The following is a 20,639-nucleotide window of genomic DNA, read 5'->3' as shown; positions in this document are numbered from 1 at the left end:
GGAGGGCTTTAATTTCTCTTGAGAGATGCAGGTTCAATTCCCACTTGGTGTAGAGTGAGGTACTGGTGGGCAATGATTGGAGACCCAGGGAAACTTGGGTTGGATCCTTGAGCCAAACGGGTTTTACTGGTAATTTCACTGTCGTGCGTGCCTACATGCGAGTGGGTTACTGAGTTTTTCCCGGAATTGATGATGGACTCGGGTTACTCTCGGATTTCTTTCAGTAGATGCCCGAAAGTGTTCGAAATTGATTCTCTTTGCCGTTAAAAAAAATATGTTACATGTTGCTAAGAAGTTTCATTCACCGACATATGTCACACCAACAAACAATAATGTCATAGCGTAGAAGTGTAGAACCTCTTGCAATGTATAATTGTATATGTACATTTCTTGACACATAAGTAAACTTAACACCACCTCACACACAGTTACCGTCATCTCTGTTAAATCATCCACCGCGTTGACCGTCGTAAACCACCGAATTGACCGTCGCGATCCACCACCAACCATGTCTTCTACGTCACCATCCTCCTCCTCAAACATCATGCTAGCAATCTACGAGAAAAAAACCACCGCAATCGACCTCTACCGTCCTCTCCGCAACTACGTAGCCTTCAACTACTCCGAACGCGAAGCTCAAAACCTCGATGACGATCTCGAAACCCTAAAATCGATGCGCAACAGCATCGAACGATCCTCCGCCGTCGATTCCCTCACCTCACGCCGCGATCTCCTCCAAAACTACTTCAAAACCCTAACGGTTATCGAATCTAGGTTTCCGATCTCAGACAGTAACGATGACGTCACCTCCGTCACCTCCGTCACGTTCACGTGGCACGATGCGTTCAAACACAAGCAGAAAGCGTCACAACAGAGTATACATCTTGAGAAGGCTGCTGTGTTGTTTAATTTGGGGGCGGTGTATAGTCAGTTAGGGTTAGGGTTTGATAGGATGACGGTGGAAGGAAGACGGCAGGCGTCTCATGCGTTTATCGCTGCGGCTGGTGCGTTTGCGTTTTTGAGGGAGAATGAGTCGGTTAAGGCGTCGGTTGGGAGTTCGACTACGGTGGATGTTTCGGTCGAGTGCGTCGGGATGTTGGAGAGGTTGATGCTTGCTCAGGCTCAAGAGTGTGTGTTCGAGAATAGCATTGCGAAAGGGAGTAGTAATGGTGTTTGTTCTAAGATTGCTAGACAGGTTATTGTTGCTTAATTTTGTAGTTAGTTTGTTGTTTGGTTTATATATAGAGTGTCGGATGTCGAATTTAGCAAAATGAATAGTAAATGTGAACCTGCTTTGACACACAGATGATTAGAAATTTAGTATGAATGGAAGTAGGGTTGTTGTAGTTAGGGATACAGATTAACGGATTATACCAAAACATTTAGGTGCATATACGATTGTTACTTAAAGGTTAAAGGTTTAAGATGTAAACTTAGGATTGAAGAAAATAAAGTAAGAATTAACAAACAAGAATGTGGAAACAGTGGTTTCAAAATTTTGGTTTATTGTTATGTGGAAATGGTTATATTAGATTGTTAATAAAGATTTTGGAATGGGGACATATTAGATTGTTAATAAAAATTGGCCACCTGAATCATAATCGAAATTGGTTAGTGGTTACATTCATGTGAATGGCTTTGTTTTTAAAAACGCGCGCATCAGGAGTGCATAATGCGTGATGCGCACGATGCGCTGATGAGATCACATTACGTGATGCGATGCAATTACATGATGCGCTCTAAATCGCATAATGCGCTCCTGATGCGTGCATATTTCTGAAATCGACCACTATAGAGTAAAATTGTTCAATGAGCTGATGAAGTTGTTAAGTGAGTTCCCACATAGATTACTTGTACCTTTTGCATAGACTACTTGTACACATAAAGAATTTTAAGACTTATTTTGGTCATACTGAACTTCTTTGAGGGTACTAGAGCTGTTTTTTGTATTTATTTATTTATTTTAATCTCTAAATTTTTAGTGTTTAAAGTGAACAAATTAAAATATTATCTGTAAATAATGTTTAAATAACAAACGCCTCGCATACGTGATGCGCATGCATCACGCATTGCACATCGGCTTTTGGGATCAAAACGCATCAGAGCGCATCGCGCATTTTAAAACCAAGGTGAAGGGTTATGTGATTTCTTGTGAATATACTGCCTATGAAATAAATTCAAGTTGTTATATGATACTGCAATCTCGAATCTTAACAGTCTTACACAATGCATTTTGTTCACATATAGGTGGGTCTCTATTACGAAGAAGCTCTGGCTGCACTAAACGTTGCACCTCTCGCACAACACTTTGACAAGGCGTGGTTGTCGCATGTTCAACTAAAGGCAGCATTGTTTTACGCAGAGGCTTGTTATAGATACAGTTTAGAGCTTCACGAAAAAGAAGAGATCGGAGAAGAAATCGCACGGTTAAAGAGCGGTATCGGGGCTTTAACCGATGCCAAAAAGTCATCTCCAAAAGGGGCTGCGCAGCAGATTCTTGATGCGGTTAATAAGTTAGAGACCGATCTTAAGAATAACTTAGACAGGGCTATGAAAGAGAACGATAGGGTGTACCTTATGAGGGTCCCACCAGCCAGCGCATTACAACCTCTTCCTGCGTTTGCAATGGTCAAACCGTTGAACATGAGCGAGGTATTGGATGCAAGCAAGGAGAAGATGTTTGCAAGTCTCGTCCCCGACAGCAGTGCAAAGGCGCTTTCACGGTACACTGAAATGGTCGATGACATCATCAGAACTCAAGCGGAAAAACTGCAGCAAGGGAGCGAGCTGGCTCGGGTGAGTCTCAAGGAAATGGACTTGCCGGGTTCGATTCTTGCATTGGAAGGACACTCTGTCTTGCCAACGGCTTTATGGGAAGATGTAGAAGCGGTTCAAGTTAGTGGCGGTCCAGCTGGGTTGGAAAGCGAGCTTCAACAGCTTCGGGATTTGAGTAGGGTTAACCATGAGTTGTTGGTTCAGACTGAGGAGCTTATTCAAAAAGAGGCTGCAGAAGATGCACAGTTTAGAAGCCAATTTGGGACCCGGTGGACCAGGCCTCAGTCTAATACTCTTACGAAAAACTTGCAGGATCGGTTAAATAGATTTGCAGCAAATCTGAAGCAAGCTGCAGATAGTGATGCTAAGATTGAACGTTCAGTGAGAGAGAACATGTCACTCATGTCTATTCTAGATCGCCGTCCTGTAAGTTTTATGATTTTTTTTTTAAAACATTTGGTGTTTATTGACAAAGAAGCTGTACTATTTAACGTTTACTATCTTCAATTTATTTTTGCCTTTATTTATTGCCAGATTGAATCTGCACTACCAACCTTGAGTAAGCCAATCATGTCGTTGGATGCAAATGAAGATGCTATAGTGGGGACCCTAAAACAGAGCTTGGTAATTTTACGTATATTCTATAAGGGTTTATATTGCTTGAGTGTTGAACAAGCAAGTCGACATGTATCATATATACACACACATATATACAAGACATGCTGAAAACTGCGAGAACCACATAATGCACTTGTACACAGTGCATGAAAGACGATAAGTAGTTGGATAGAGAAACAAAGGCGGTTACATAACCGTTGTGCGTATTACATTGAAAGCATATATACAAATGCATTATGCGGTTATCAACATATTGGTTTTCTTTACCTTGTTTTTTTATACATTGGTTTGTTTTGCAGAGGCAATTAGAAACGTTGGGTGCTCAACGGGCGGGTCTAGAAGACATGCTTAAAGATATGAAGAGAAAGGTTTGTCAAATTATGTTATTTGTTGTCAAACCCTTGAATCATATAATTCTTTTTAACAATATAATTCTCTGACTATAGGATGATATACTCCCAAAGTTGATGACATCAGCAGGCTCATATGAAGATCTTTTCAGAAAAGAAATCGCAAAATACGATCATATATGTGAAGAAATATCTCAAAACCTCCAGGCCCAGGAGCAGTTATTGCTACATATTCAGGTCTTTCTCTAGAAAAGTCGTACAACAATCGTACCTATATGATTAGTTTTACTAATAGGTTGTATTGTTTGTAGGCTCAAAATGGTGAATTTGCTGCCACCTTTAACGTTGAGGATTACAGAGGTAATCTTTTCTTTCGCTAGCGGCTTGGCTCATTACACCACTACGTTTACTGTTATATGTGTGATCATTTATATAAAACTAAAATGCCATTTTCGTTCCTGAGGTTTGGCCAGTTTTGCGACTTTTGTCCAAAAAGTTTTGTTTTTCCGCATCTGGATCCAAAATGTTTGAAATCTTGCCATTTTCATCCAGCTCGTTAACTCCATTAAGTCGGGGTATTTTTCGTTTTTTTTTTTGTAAACTTAAAGGGCAATTCGGTCTTTTTCATTGGTATTCGGTCTTTTTACATAGAGTGAAAAAGATCGAATTGCCATTTTACCAAAAAAGACAGAAATACCCCTGAATTAATGGAGAAAAATGGATGTAGTTAACGAACCAGATGAAGAAAATGGCAAGATTTTAAACCTTTTGGGTCCAGATGGGGAAAAACAAACCTTTGGACGAAAGTCGCAAAACTCGCCAAACCTCGGGGACGAAAATGACATTTTACTCTTTATATATATATTCGTTCTGAATATAGATCTTATGTTATTGTATATTCCGTTGCATGCAGCGGCTTGTGAAAAGTGCTATAAGCAGATTGAAGCTGCCATAGCCAAGTACCGAGAAATCAAAGATAACATCAATGAAGGACTCAAGTTTTATGTTACTCTTCAGGCATGAATCTTTTATGGTTTTTATTTAATCATTTTAGGCATTTTAATTATCATTTTTTTTAATTCAGTTACTTGTTTCATTGAATAGGATGCAATCACAAGTGTAAAGCAACAGTGCAGTGACTTTGTCATGACACGAAGCATACAATGTCGGGATATGATCGAAGATGTACAAAAACAAATGTCGGGTCTAAGTTTTCAAGACGGTAAAAATTCAAGCGCGTACAACTACTCTTCAACTGGACCGCCACAACGACCATCTTCCCAGTCTGAACCGCCCACCAACCAACCCCGCCCCCAAACACCCTACTACCACCAGCCATCGCCACCAGCATACGCTCAGCAACACCCTTCACCACCAGCATACGCTCAGCAACACCCTTCACCGTCAGCATACGCTCCGCAACACCCTACACCACCAGCATATGCTCAGCAACACCCTACACGGCCTGTTGCCACATCAGAATATTCACAGCAACCAGCCTATTCCCGTCCCCAACCGCCACCACCTTACTATAATGGGTCTCCGTCTCCATACCCGCCACAACAAGGCCAACAGCCGCCAGCCGCTGGCGGCTATGAGTACGGCCAGCCTGCGTATCCTGGCTGGCAAGGGTCGTACTATAACGCACAAGTCCAGGGTCAGCAAGGTCAGCAACCCGGATCTTTTCCGAGGCCTCCGTATACGGTTCCGTCTCCTTACCCTCCTAACCAGAGTGGTTACTATAATAAACAATGATTTTGTTTTGTCATATATGGTTTTTGGTCTCGATTTAACAATAATATTGTTTATATATATTGTGGCTGTGCCGTCCGTTTTTTCTTCTTCTGCAAGTCGTTTGTAAACAAGTTGCATACTAGTAGACAATTGAGCTTGTGTACATAAGGTATATCGACAGAGAATAACGTACCCTACGTGCGATTTCATTGATTACATTTGTGCTTTCATGTTTTCTTGTTTTGTATTTTAAATTAACGGTTGTATTTGTTTGTTGGTAATGTTTCATGACATTGTTATGTTATTTTGTTTTGTTCGGTTTCATGTGGGTGATTGATCATGTTAAGAGAGCGTTCTTTTGTTTAATGTTAGGACTTAGAAAAGAACCAATGGTCTGAATAATGGTTAGGCATCAATCAAGATAACCAGACATATGCCTCTATTTTCACAGTTTTATACAAGCGTGAGAAAAAAAAAATCAAATTAACCGATCATAATTGAATAGTGGTTAACCATATTATATAACTTAGGGAAATGATATAAACTTGTCAAGTTGCATCAAAACAGAAGGTAAACGGACAAGCTGCGTCGTCACCCCTTTCTAAATTGCAAACCCTAATCTATCAAAGACAAAACTCTGCCCCCGGCTGAACAATTGCTGTGGATGACCCGTTGAACCCTGTTCAGGAAGTGGATAGCCTGGCGGTAGGGAGCAAAAAGTATCAAAATGGACAAAAACATGCTGGTTCTCTAAGCAAGCTTTAGCATGCTTATTCACTTTCTTCGATTCTGTCTCTCTTGGTGCTTGTCCAGCTACAAACTCGTTTTCCCTTAAATCAACCAAAGGGGAAACCCCTATGAGATCCACACAAGCATGTTTCCCCCTAACCCAGCAAAAAACAAACAGATCCGCTGGTCGCAGAGTAGAAATCTCAGCTCTTCTCAGGATGTTCCACAAAACATCCCTTACCCAATCATGCCGATATTTAAACCTAGAAAGCTCTTTACAATGCACTGCATGCTCCACGTATTTATCCATATATGTAAATGGTAAGTGCTTATTTCTACAAGCTGTTCTAATTATGCATGCTAAAATAAATGGATTAGTCAACAAGTTGTTTAAAGAAAAATACCAATTTGGTTCAGTTTAGACGGGATGAAAGTGGGTTAGCCTTGAAATGAGTTGTTTTAGAAAGAAAAAAAATGCGTGCACCCGCTAATATATGACATAGGTGTCTGTGGTTGAGGACTTGAGGTGGCAATGATGCTGGCTGTGAAAAGCCGCTGGAATTGAGGTGGTGTGGGGTGGGGGGAGGCAGCAACGACGATGTCTGTGTTGGGATGTTGGTGTGGCTGTATGAGTGCGTGAGGGACGTCGATAACAATTGTATGAGAGGTCGTGGCAGTGGCGGCATCATCTATTGGCGACACATGTGGTGCTCGACATTTCAACTCATTGTATAATTTATCAACTCATGTAGACCAAAATTTATCCATTACAAGACCAAACGAATCCACAAGCAAAATTCTTACCTAAGTCAATCCACAGTGTTGATGAATTGGTCACAAGTCTCGAGTGTAGTTATTGTGATTTGCATAGTTATAAATATTAAACCGAACCGATTTTTTTTCTCATTATAAACCGGTTTCAAACTAGACCGTTTTGAGTCAAAACCGGATGTTGATCTTGACCGAATCTGAACCGGTTTAGCCCCAGAAAACAGCAACGTAAGCTAACGAAATATGGACAAATGACGTCACAATTAAAGAATGTTTGGTGTTCTAGAGCAATTACAATTGACACGTCTTGAACTAGCGGACTTGAAGTGGCCAAATATGTGGTTAAAGTTAATTTTTACTAAGTTGACTTAGTATAGTCAAACACACAATCTATTCGACCTTTCTAGCCGGCCACGAGTATATTTATTTCATATAGAACTTTAATTTTAGAGTAAACTGCCATTTTGGTCCCTGTGGTTTGGCCAGTTTTGCCACTTTAGTCCAAATCTCAAACTTATTACATCTGGGTCCCTGTGGTTTGCATTTTGTTGTCATTTTAGTCCAAAAGTGAAATTTGACCAGATTACCCACTTTTGACCCTGCTATTTTGTCTTCACCCTCAGGGGCATTTTGGGCATTTATTATAAGATATTGTTAGTTTAATTAATTATATTAAACCCCTTTACATTTTACACTCATAAAATGGTCAGATATTCATCTTCCCCAAATTATCTTCTCCCCACATCAAACCCTAATTCCTAATTCATCTTCTTCATCTTCTCCCCAAGCAACGTAACGGGTTTAATTTGTCATTATGTCTGTATCAAAAACATCTATTCAGCATTTTTCAGTGACAATTTCTTTTAATTTTAGATAGCATTTCCTACAGAAGTTGAGGGTTTTGCTGCACAATTACTTAAAGTCCAAGACAACATACCGATATGTGCTTCAATAATCTCACAAAAACTAGCCCTTCACTCGATGGAAGTAGGGTCAAAATGGGTCACGGATCAGGTCAAAGATCTGCTCAAGAACCGCCAACTTCTCGTTAATGCATTATCTCATTGATGCAGTGGTTCGTTGATGCATTCTTAGGTGACGACTCCACCATTGAAGCTCTAACAGTAAACATCTGGCCGTCGTTAATTTGTTTTGTTTTTTAGTTAGACTAGCGTCGTCATGAAGACGGTGATAACTGCGTTCTGTAATTAATGATTGTGTTAAAATTAATAAGGGGTTGCAAGAACAACCTGTGCAGGTAGTTGAATTCATCGATTTAGGGTTCAAATTAGATGAAGATAGTATTGCATTCAAAGTAGGAACAACAGAGAGAATTGGTTTTTGGCGATTTTGGGGGAAGATTATTTGGGGAAGATGAAGTTATGGGGAGAGATAATCTGCTGACCATATTTATGGTGATGAAGATGATGATCTGTATTTTTCTGGGTTTTGATGGTGATGGTGATGGTGATGGTGATGAAGATGAGACGATGGTGATGAAGATGGCGGGGTGGAGACGATGTTGATGATGTTGATGATGAAGATGAGATGATGTTGATGATGAAGATGAGATGTTGCTGTTGTTGTTGTTCTCGCAGTGGCATTATATTATTTATTAAATTTGAGATATAATATTACAAAATACCCAAAATACCCCTGAGAATAAGGACAAAACAGGGGGGGTCAAAAGTGGGTAATCTGGTCAAATTTTACTTTTGGACTAAAATGACAACAAAATGCAAACCACAGGGCCCTGGATGTAATAAGTTTGAGATTTGGACTAAAGTGGCAAAACTGACCAAACCACAGGGACCAAAATGGCAGTTTACTCTTAATTTTATAAGTAAACTAGTTTAGAACCCCGTGTATTACACGGGTTGAATAAATGTAATTTTATATATTAATTAATAAAAAATTATATATCTTTATGAACCCCGTATATTGTACGGGTTAAATAAATATAATTTTATATATCAAATAATAAAAAAAGTTATATCTTTAAAAACCATATGTATTACACAGATTACATAAATGTAAGTTTGTATACTAAATACTAAAAACGTCGTATCTTTAAAAAACCCGTGTATAATCGAAATGAATAAATCTACCAAATAATAAAAAAATACATCCTTAAAAACTCCGTATATTACACGTGTTGAATAGATCTAAAAAATAGTTATATCTTTAAAAACCATGTGTATTACACATATTAAATAAATGTAATTTTGTATATTAAATACTAAAAACGTTGTATCTTTAAAAAACTCGTGTATAGTCGGGTTGAAAAACTTACGAAATAATAAAAAAATATATTCTTAAAAAACCCCGTGTATTACACGTGTTGAATAAATTTAATTTTACATAGCAAATGATAAAAAAGTTATATCTTTAAAAACTTCGTTTATTACACGGGTTATATAAATGTAACGTTGTATAGTAAATAATAATTTTTTTTTAAAAAACCCTGCGTTTTACACAAGTTGAACTAATATAATTTTGTATACCAAATAATAAAAGAATATATTTTTAATAAATTAGGATAACATTTAATATTAATTTATTATTTATATATTTAATATAAGATAAGTAGGAAAGAGAGGTATTTTTTTTAAATATATTAAATTAACAATTTAGATTTAAGGATAATATTTTATTAAACTATTATAAGATTTAATATTAATTTATTATTTATTTAGTTAATATAAGATAAGTATAGATTTGAGGATACCTCCAATGAATGACACGTGTCCAAAACTTGATTTCTTTTATTATAGTAGATAGATAGATTATATAGTGAAGCATCACTTGCTAGAGAAATCTTCGCAACACCTATAATGCCTTAGAAAATTCCAACAAGTTTTTAAATCCTTTTATTAGCGACGTAGTTATCAGATACCACACTTAACTTACTAGTTTTGATTCATAACCTGTCTAACACTCGTTAGAGTTTTAAACCCTTGGGTTGAAAACAAGAACAAATGAAATTGACTCCACAACACTGACGTATACCATATAGAATCAACACCCACACAAGTTATAAGTAAAACCAATACTTCAAATTCATAAGAGTGAAAATCAGACATTATACTAAAATACATATTTTTAAGTAATATTTATGGTAGAAAAACTATATGAGAATGACAGGTAAACGGACAACAAGCTGCGCCGCAACGCCCTTTTGAATAGCAAATCCAATTCTATCGAACTTTAATTCGTTGTCGTCGAGAAATTGTCGTGTACGACCCTCTGCACTCTTTCCAAAAAACCAACAGCTTCAGGAGCGCAAGTGAACCAAATGTATCAAAAGCAAAGGGAATTAAGACATGTTGATTCTCAGCACAAGCTTTTTCATGCTTAGCAACTTTCCCTGATTCTGCCTTCAACACAACCTGACCAACCACAAAACGGTTTTCCCTAAGCCCAACAAGGGGGGATACTTCGGTAAGATCCACACAAGCGTGTTTCCCTCCTGTCCAACTGAAAACAAGAACATCTGTCGGCCACAGAGTGGACTTCCCTTCAAGTGGGTCTGTCAGGAAATTCACAGGGGCCTCTTTTTTGGCAGAGATTCCAGCTTGCTTGAGCACATCACATAGGACATCCTGAACCGAGTCATGTATGTATCTAAAACCCGGTAGCTCCTAACAATGGACTGCATGCTTCCCAAAGTTATCCAAACAAACCTTGCGGCAAACTGGGCAAGGCTCATCGACTGGAAACAACGGGATGATTAATCGATATTTAAGGATGGCTCGATACTCCACTGCCGACACGTGTTGTCCTAGCCCTTCAATGAGGATAACAATTAGGAAGTCTTGAGCATGAGGACCCTGAAGAGACTCTAATACTGCTTTCTAGTGTAGAGATAGGTCAAACTTCTCTCCCAAACTCTGGACGACTTTACTATAAAGGGCAGTCGCCAAAGTATTTTAGGCCTTTGGAGGGGCGGTGTCCTTATTAGCGAACCCGCCAAGATCAAGATCGGGAAGGGACATATGCAAGCTACCGAAGGCATACCCATAATCGACATCTAACCTATCAATACCACTGTCTCACAGAATATGGTCCTGTAAACTCCAAGATTGTGCTCTCGAGGCCATGAAAGCATATGCTAATACATCTTCCGCTGAATATAGACCTAAACCCCCAAAACAGATCGGTAAAGATACCAACCTTCATTGAAAATCCCCAAAAACCGGCCACAAACCATAATTCCCTCGATCGCATCCCGTAGACCCTTGTCGAAAACAGATACAACCTCCTCAATAAACATGGGTTGGCAGGTTCGAAGGCCAAACAACAACTTAGCAACCCCCATACAAGATCGAAGCAGATGGAGCTCGCATTGAGGGTCATGTAAGCGAGGTAGGCACCTTATAAGGTTAACTGCGATAATTGGTTTTGGTTAATTCGGCTTTCGGCTAATAGATTTTCAGTTAGTTCAGTTTTTTTTAATTTCGGTTCGGTTTCGTATGTTTTCGGTTCGATTTTGGTCAACGATTCAGTTATTGTTCACCCATAGACACCGTTAGTCACATAACATATCACTTTTTTTTTAAATTAAAAAACTATGACAATACTATACTCAAATTAAAGATAATAAAATGGTTGTTTTTGTAGTATAATATAAAAATAAATTATTAAAGTACGAAAAAGTTATGACAATTTAAAAATCATCAGGATAATTTATCTTTTAATAAGGAGAATAAAATGTAACTATTAATTAGTTAACCAAAATTTAGTTAAAAATAATGGATTATCGAAGGTGAGGAAATTAAAGTGTAACTAGTATTTGAAAAACTAGTTTATCATTATTTTAAGGTTGTACCTTATGCATTAAACTAAAATAATATTATTCCCAAATGCATTAATAATTTTGAATAGATATAATAACTAGGGTTAAGACCCGCCCGCGTTGCGGCGCGGGTACATCATAAACATTGAATGGATTAGTCCAAACGTTATATGATGCATAACACACATTTCGACGTATCCAGTTGAACTCAGTGTAACCTGTATAAGCATTGTGATTGGATCAAACATAATGTAAATGGAATTCATATCGAACAATCATAACGTATTATATCGTATTATATGTGACCCAACTCATACATAGAAAACGTAACGGGTAAGAAGGAAAATATGCACATGTAATCGAAAGGGATTAATTAGAGCTTTCGGAAAAAGGGGAGAAAAAGAAACCATAATTTGACTCCACTCGGTTCGAAAAAAAACTTTACGAAACATACATAAAATAAACAGGAAAACATATTATATTTGACCTGAATCATTTCCCAAAAAAGTTTACGTCGAAACGTAGAACAACTTGAATTTTACCAAAACGTACATAAAAATATGCACGCAAAAGCGGTTTCTTTAAACGAAAACGTATTATATTTGACCTGACTCGTCTATAAAAAAATTTCGGAATGTAGAACAAATCATATTTATACATACCCGTACATAAAATATGCACGTAAAAAATAGTTTTAAGTAAAGGAAGTATAGGGGTAAACCGAAACAAAATATTAGTTAAAAAATTAATAGGTTAAAAACGTTCGTAAAACTTTGCCAAGTAGCACCAATGCCACAACGACATCGACTCTCAACATCGTAAAAGTAAAATAGATAAAATGGTAAAAATTACACCGAATGAAAAGAGACTAAATTCGTTGAACCACGCACACCCGTTACGGTGTCTTAATGCGAAGAAATTAACCAGAAACGTAAAACGTACAAAATAATAACTTAGTCGATCTAGGACCCGCCCGTTGTGGGAAAGTTTTCAAAAGGGAAAAAATGGACGCGTTGCGACGGGTTTGTCAAATATGAAAAAATAGAGCAAAAACGTTGAACCTCACATGCACGCTACGACATGTTAACTCGGAAAATTTAGAACGAAATGTAAAACGAAAAACTTGCGAAAGATAAAAAGTATGAGGGACCAAAGTTGTAAATAATAAAGTGTTGTGTTAAATTACAAAAGATGAAAAAGTTTGAGTTAAAAGTAAAAATTTCAAATGGGTTAAAATGTAAAAGAAAAAACTTTAAGGTTAAAAGTGAAAAATCAACTTTTTTTTTTTTGAAAAAGTCCCCAAGCATAGGGTATAAGTCATGATGCACAAGAAACTTAGGTTAAAAGTGAAAAATCAAGTTTTTTTTTAAAAAAAAAAAAAGTCCTCAAGCATATGGTACAAGTCATGATGCACAAGAAACTTGCTAATAATAAGTGGATTGTAAATACAAATAAACCATATTTCATGTATGTTTGTTGTCAAAGTGGCCATGTAGCGTAGTTATTCTTTCCATTACTTGTAAAGAGCATAAATTTGTTCCAAACTCTGCAAAACTTCTTCAATTGAAGGCCTATCCTTGGATTTGTATGCAACATGTCTTAATGCCAATGAAACGCATTCGAAAGCATCTTGTAGGGGATAGTTGTTTTCAAGACGGGGATCCATTATATCCTTTATGTTGCTTGATTGGACCGAACTTGCCCAATTCACCAAGTTTTCCTGCCCTTCAGGCCGTCTGACATCCAATATCGTTTGGCCTGTTATAGTTTCCAACAACACCCCTCCGAAATTATAAATATCACTCTTCATATTCAAATGACCTGTAACATTGAAGGGTGTAAGTATCACAAACAATGTTCTTGTAACAATATCAAATATTAGATAACATGTGACTCAAAAGTAATGTTTGCCATTATCTAAACTAGAAAATGCGTATTGTCATTTTATTTACGAAACACATATTCTTATCATTTGGTTTTTAGCTTAGTTAACATACCAGTCATGTAGTACTCCGGATCTAAATAAACTGTGGTTCCCATACACCTTGAACTAACGCTTACTTCATCAGTTTCATGAATATATTTTGCAAACCCAAAACCCCCTAGTTTTGCATTAAAATCCTGGAATAATAAAGAGTAAAAGAAGACGTTTAACTTTGATGGCAATCAAAATCTTGAAGTACCATAAAGCATAAACAACTTAAGAGTACGTACCTCATCGAGTAATATATTAGAGAGTTTTACATCCCGGTGTATGAGTTTTATTGAATGCAAATATGCGAGTCCATGGGCAACTCCTATCAATATTTGAAGTCGTGTTCCCCAAGAAAGTTGTTTGGTAGTATCATCTTCAAAAGTATACATTTTACATATATAAGATACTTTTCTACAATAATTCATCTATCAAGATAAACAAACAAAAGAATTACACTTTTAGAGAGATCCTAAAATAGTTTACCTGTGAGTACAAAAAGATCCAAACTTTTGTTTGGCATATACTCATAAACAGTCATAAGATCATAAGTGATGCAGTAACCCAAGAGTCTAATGATATTAGGATGAGCTAGTTGTCCCATCAAGTTCGCCTCTGCCTGGTTCAAGTTACAAGAGAAGTTAATAGAGAAAGCCTAGTAATGTCGTAAGATGCGTGTTTAATTTACAAGTTGTGAAGACAAGGGGACACATATTTATACTAATTAGAAGATTAACTACCCACTAACTAATTTGAACATAACTGATCTAACTAACTAAGGGGTTGTTTGTTTAGCTCTTAATTGGGCTCTTAATGGTTCAAACATCTTATTGGTTTAGTGCTTAATGGTTCAATCTGTTTGTTTCACAAGCAGATGTCTTAATGGTTCAGACATTTGCCTCTGAATGGTTAAGCATTGTACTGAGTCTGAATGGTTAAGACCTCTAATCTGAGTTGATCAGACATTTGCCTCTGAACGGTTAAGCATTATGCTAGCTCTTAATGGTTCAGACCTCTTAGTGGTTCAACACTTAATGGTTCAGATCTCTTACTGGTTCAGCACTTAACCATTCAGAAGTTGCCAAACAACCCCTAACTGTATACTTAACATCTTGTCCCTTGAGTTTTATATAGGCGCTTCTTCACTGAATTTCATTATGCTTAAACCAAACATAACAACAAAAGATCATAGGTGTAAGTTTATATGTACATTTGGTTATACTTACTCGCCATTCAAAATGTGATTGACGGTTTTCATGATTAAGCATTTTAATAGCAACAACAATTCCATCGCCAGGTTTTGAAGGGGCTAATGTGTTCTTGTCAACCCATCCTAAGAAGACTACCTTTCCAAAAGCTCCCCTGGCCAATATCAACGTAAACGATTTTGTAGCTTTTGATAATTCATCAAAGCTAAATTCTTTCACACTTGGGCTTGGACTTTGGAAATCTACCGGAACGTCTTTCATTTTTGGAAGCATATTGTTATCTACACAGACAATACTTCTCTTAGAGGGGAACGAAAACATATTAACCATTCTACCAAATATTGTTTTCCCTACACGTTGAAATGAATTATTGAACTTATCTTGTAAGGCCACTATAGACTCAAGACTAACCACAACCTCAGCTATGGTAGGTCGTAGTTTTGGACTATTGTGCAAACATCTCTTTGTGATAGTAATAAAATCCTTCAAACATTTAGACGATATTTCACCCCTTATATTTGGATCAATTATACGCTTTAAATTCCCTTCTTTAATAGAATCTTGAACCCATGTCACTAAACCCCATTGCTCCTCATCAAGACTTCTATCCACCGCGCGCTTCCTACACAAAACTTCCAACAACACCACCCCAAAAGCATACACATCAGACTTCCTTGTCAACCTTCCAGTTGTGAAATAATCGGGATCCAAATACCCAAAAGTGCCTTTAATAAGTGTGTTAACGTAAGTAGATGGCTGATTCGCCGGACCTACTTTTGACAACCCAAAGTCTGAAATTTTAGCTGCCCAACTTTCATGTAATAAAATATTAGAGCTTTTGACATCGCGATGTATAACACCAGACTTAATCCCAGTGCCAGTGTGCAGGTAGTGTAACCCACGACCGGCACCTATGCATATATTGAGTCGCTGAAGCCAAGAAAGAGGGGTATTGAGTGTATGGAGATGATCATTAAGTGTTCGATTGGGCATGTACTCGTACACAAGTATCTTCTCTTGTTCATGATTACAATAACCAATTAAAGACACAATATTACAGTGGCGCAACATAGAAAGCATTTCAACTTCCGCCCAGAACTCTGCTACTCCTTGATTTGACATGGAATCCAGACGTTTGACGGCAACCACAACAAGACTTGCTCCAATGGTTAAGTTACCTTTGTAAACTTTTCCAAAACCTCCGATCCCGATTACTAATGATTCATCAAAGTTTTCTGTTGCTGATAGAATTTCAAAAAATTCTAATTGACGGCATGGTTGTGACCATTGTATGGGGGAGGAGGAGGTGGAGGGATCAGACTCCATGTCTATGACGGTAGCAAAGAACAAACTTCTTGATGAAGGGGAAGTGGAATATGAAATGGCAGAACTTAGATGAAGATGATGATGCTAAAGATGATATAAAAAAGTTATAGTCAACTTAATCTGTCCTCCTCTGTATTGAATTCGTCATAGTTACTTATATAAAAAACTATACAAGTTAGTATTACACTATTACTCATTCAAAACGATTATGACATGTCTTGTTACAAATATTTTATAACCTGTAGTACAATAAGGTTTGAATATATCCACATAATATTGTAATACATTATGGCAACCCTCAATTTCAAAAGTTTTTTAGAAATTTGGCCACTCATGATTCATTGTTTCTTGATCAATACATGCCATTCATTTTGGTGAATCATCTAATATATCTTGGCAACAAATTCATGTGCATTTGATTGCATCAAAAAGTCTCGACTGCTAAATTACGAGATCTCATGCCGTAAGATACCAAGTGCCCAAAATCCGTAATTCTTCAAATTCTTTGAAGGTTGAAAGTAATGAAGTAAACCTATGTGAATATTGAAGTTAAAGTGTGTAGAAAAGAAAATTCCCCAAAAGATAGAAAAATAATCCATCAAGGTTGATTTTTAATATTGGTGATAGTAAGAGCAACCAAACTTTAGTATCACACTAGTACCGAACACATAATTCTGTAAAGAATCAAGTGTAATTACTAATTAACTATAAAACTATACTCGAGTTGTATGTATTAGAATAGAATTAGAAATTATATATACAACTACACTTGTGTTTCGTTTATATTTACGTATATAAAAATGTATTGAATCTTCAAACCTTATCCATTTATGTGACCACGTTTACTAAACCGACTATTGTAGTATTGTGGTGTTCTTACATTGGATTGCAAATACGAGCTAGTAATAGGGACAACTTAGTCATTTGATACCTCGTTTTTCTTCCTACATTCGACTCTTTTTAACAAAAGAAAGATATGAAAATAAGATTCCGAACAGTTAGTAAGGAAGCCAATTAGTCAAAACAAATAGTTAAAAGGAAAATATCAATTTAGTTCAGGTTAGACTAGATGGAAATAGGCTAGCCTTGAAATGAGTCGTTTTGAAAAGAAAAACAAAATTAAAATGGGTGCACCCACTAAAATTTCTTAGTATAGTCAAACACACAATCTATTCGACCATTCTAGCCGGCCACGAGTACTACTCTATAAAATAATTATTCTTTCCAGTATATTCTACAAGATCTTAAAAGAGAAAGTCGGTGGCAGTGGCCCGATCATACCTTCTATTTTTCCCCTTGACCCTTTACGTTTGTTTTTTTCTTTGTTTTGGTCCCTCTCCGTTCTTTATATACTTTTTTTCTTTCAGGTTTGTTAATGTCGGTGTTCTCCCGCACAAATACGACGAAGAAAGTGTGCGATTAGTGTTCTCCCAGACAAAGATGAAGAAGAAAGTGTGCAGCGAGGCTTCGCATGCTATACGCCGCATTGGACGACAGGTAATCTCCCATAGTATGTGGGTCTTTTCCGTTTTATACTTCTCTGGGTTACTGTCGGCACCTTTTTAGTTGTTTGTATAGAGAGAGATAGAGAGGAGGGATGTGTGAATATTAACTCTCATAATGATCGATACAGTCTCATAACAGTAATATTGATATATTTTTTAATAAATTATTAGCTTTTTTTATTACTAATAAAGTTGGTTATATATCAATCAGGTTGCGTTTTTTTTTTCTTTTCTGAACGGTTAAACTTACACACCATAGGGATTGGACCCCTAATCCCCTACTACCCTAAACTTTATCTAACTTATCAACACCAATGAGCTATTCCCAAATGTCAATGAGGTTGACCTTAGGGTGATATAACCGGTTACGATTAGTATTTACACACGTTTATCCTGTTTTAAAGGATGGGAGGGGTGTTCTTCGGTACCATGAATCGGGTAGTGTTACCCGATCGGTAACACCATTGTCACTTCTTCGGATACCATGAATCCGGTATGTATTCCAGGTGGTCGTCACTGATGAAAGGAGAGAAAGAGAGAGAGAGAGAGAGAGAGAGAGAGAGATGTGTGTGTGTGTGTGTTGGGTGTGGAAAGAAGAGAGAAACCATTAGGGTAGTCACCGATCAGTAACACTAACACCACTCTAATCGGGAATCAGGTTGTAGTGTTCCCCCGTAACCTTTATTCAGAAATATCAAATCAAACGAAAACAAGACTATGCCCAAATGATAAATTAGATTTTTTGTTTCCATAGTTATTATTTCAAAAAACAAATAACAAAAAGTGCAATAAAAAAGAAATGAATGTTAAGAATAGTTATTATCGAAACGTCAAACAAGTCTTGGTTTAAGGAAATAGGCTCGTTTGGGTTCAAGATACATGAACCATATGACCCGTCATTTCAAAGATTATTCGATACGATTGTTCTTAGATGTCTATCATATTAAAAAAAATATATAATAAAAATCGAGTAGTGGCCTAAGCATTACTAATTCAAAAAAAGTAAAATAATATCTATGACTATTTTGTTGTTGAATTGGTCCTCATATAACTTATACATGTCTTATATGTGTGAAACCATGCTACCAAATGAAGATTTTATTATAGTTGCTCGCCAAAATTACTTATTAAATTGAGGGAAAGCATAAGATACCTAACAAAAACCAAAGACCGAACTCCAAGTCAAGGTACCAAATCACTATTTGAGTATCATATCATAAAGAAAATAAAACTAAATCAATTGGTTGACATTTTAGTTTTAAGCTCTTTTCTTCACAAAACCATTAGTTATTCATCTTGATGCAACTTAATTTCATACTACCTCAATATACTTTCTAACTTTCTAAGTTAAGAAGTTCTTCATCTTTTAAACTAGTTCAACTAAAAGAAGAAAAAGTATATCTTCTAATTAAATATATAAAAAGATTAGTTAGTTTCAAAAATATCTATTTTAGTTTTACTATTGATACACTACATGTATCCGTTTTCATATTTTTTTCTTAAACAACAATTCCTAGATTTTTGTAAAATAATTAACCATAACATGTACTTTGTAGGATTTAAACTACCAACATTTTGGTTGTTGAACACATCACTTAATTTCTAGATTTTTTTTTTTTTATAAATATACCAAAACCTGTACTTTGTAGAATTTAAACTCCTTTCGCTATGCGGTATAGTGATGGCCCATCCTTGGGGGATGATCCGTCACGTAAGCGCCACGTAGATCGGGTGTGAGGACGGGGTAAAGAGGATGGAGGTAAGGAAATAGGGGATGAGCCTAATATATATATATATATATATATATATATATATATATATATATGACTAAAATCCGTTAGGAACCACCCTTTATTGCGAGAACCGCGAGAACCAATGTGAACACAACCAAAAATGCCTAAAAATAGCTAAAAAACACACACAAATTTTTTTTTAATATTTTTTATATAAAATCGCTACTTTTAGTAGCAAATAAAAAAAATTTTAATTTAAAAAAAAATTGGCTACTAAAAGTAGCGATTTTAACATAAAAAATATTAAAAAAAATTTAGATTTTTTTTTTTATTTTTTTAGATTTTTTTAGGTTTTTTGGAGGGTTTAGTTTTTAGCATTTTAGCTTGGGGGGGGGTTAGGTTTTTTTACCTATTTTAAGTTGTGTTTACATTGGTTCTCGCAATAAAGGTGGTTCTCGCATGAACCTTACCCTATATATCTATACTATCTAATAAAAGAAACCAATAAATGACACGTGTCATTCATTTAAGGCGTCTACATTTGTAATTTTCTGTATTTTCATACTTATCTTATATTAATTAATTAAATAATAAATATTCAATTAATATTAAATCTTATCTTACTTTTAATTTCGGATAGAATCATTCTATTTTTTCTAATAATATTTTATCTTCAAATTTAAGCTATAAATATTCTATTTTTTCTAATAATATATTATCTTCAAAATTAAGTTATAAATTAAAGATATTTTTTAAATAATATTTTCTTTCCCTTCGTATTTTATCTTTCTTATTTATTCATAATATTGAATTGATTCTAACAACAAACATTTAAGATGTTGCACATATTATATATTTTTTTATAAACATTGAACAGCATATATTCGCCCCGCTTGCGGTATGCGCATATAATATATATGTGTGGACGCTCGGAGGGCAAAAGTGAAATTGCACTAATTTTAATGTTATTTTACTAAGTTCGTGAAAATAACGTTAAAAGCGGCGGGCGGTTAATAATGCATCATCATCATGTGGTGGCGTTGATAACAGAAAGACAAAAGGGAACATGTACTAATCGGTCTTTGTCCCGATTGCTAAGTGTTATGTGCTTTATGTCCAAGGC

At 36.2% G+C, this 20,639-nt stretch overlaps 2 protein-coding genes across 3 annotated transcripts; one reads left to right on the top strand and one right to left on the bottom strand.

Moving 5' to 3' along the window:
- The first annotated feature begins 313 nt into the window (after positions 1–313).
- LOC110922173 (vacuolar-sorting protein BRO1) lies at positions 314–5,781 on the top strand. Of its 2 annotated transcripts, XM_035986402.1 has the most exons (9): positions 314–1,195; positions 2,248–3,201; positions 3,310–3,399; positions 3,693–3,761; positions 3,840–3,980; positions 4,055–4,103; positions 4,657–4,760; positions 4,848–5,084; positions 5,115–5,714. In XM_035986402.1, exons 1-9 carry the CDS (start codon positions 509–511, stop codon positions 5,496–5,498), a joined length of 2,715 nt encoding a protein of 904 aa, XP_035842295.1. In that variant the 5' UTR covers positions 314–508; the 3' UTR covers positions 5,499–5,714. The 2 variants fall into 2 exon arrangements, with proteins under 2 accessions (XP_035842295.1, XP_022022177.1); XM_022166485.2 differs by having other exon boundaries at positions 319–1,195; positions 4,848–5,781.
- Positions 5,782–13,212: 7,431 nt separating this feature from the next.
- LOC110925603 (probable serine/threonine-protein kinase PBL19) lies at positions 13,213–16,316 on the bottom strand. The gene is made up of 5 exons (XM_022169517.2): positions 14,971–16,316; positions 14,231–14,363; positions 13,987–14,120; positions 13,770–13,893; positions 13,213–13,593 (listed from the first exon to the last, which is right to left on the bottom strand). Exons 1-5 carry the CDS (start codon positions 16,276–16,278, stop codon positions 13,286–13,288), a joined length of 2,007 nt encoding a protein of 668 aa, XP_022025209.1. The 5' UTR covers positions 16,279–16,316; the 3' UTR covers positions 13,213–13,285.
- Positions 16,317–20,639: the final 4,323 nt, after the last annotated feature.

This window comes from Helianthus annuus, chromosome 17 (assembly GCF_002127325.2).
Source record: "Helianthus annuus cultivar XRQ/B chromosome 17, HanXRQr2.0-SUNRISE, whole genome shotgun sequence".
NCBI lineage: Eukaryota > Viridiplantae > Streptophyta > Magnoliopsida > Asterales > Asteraceae > Helianthus > Helianthus annuus.
This window is presented reverse-complemented; position numbering and strand designations above follow the sequence as displayed.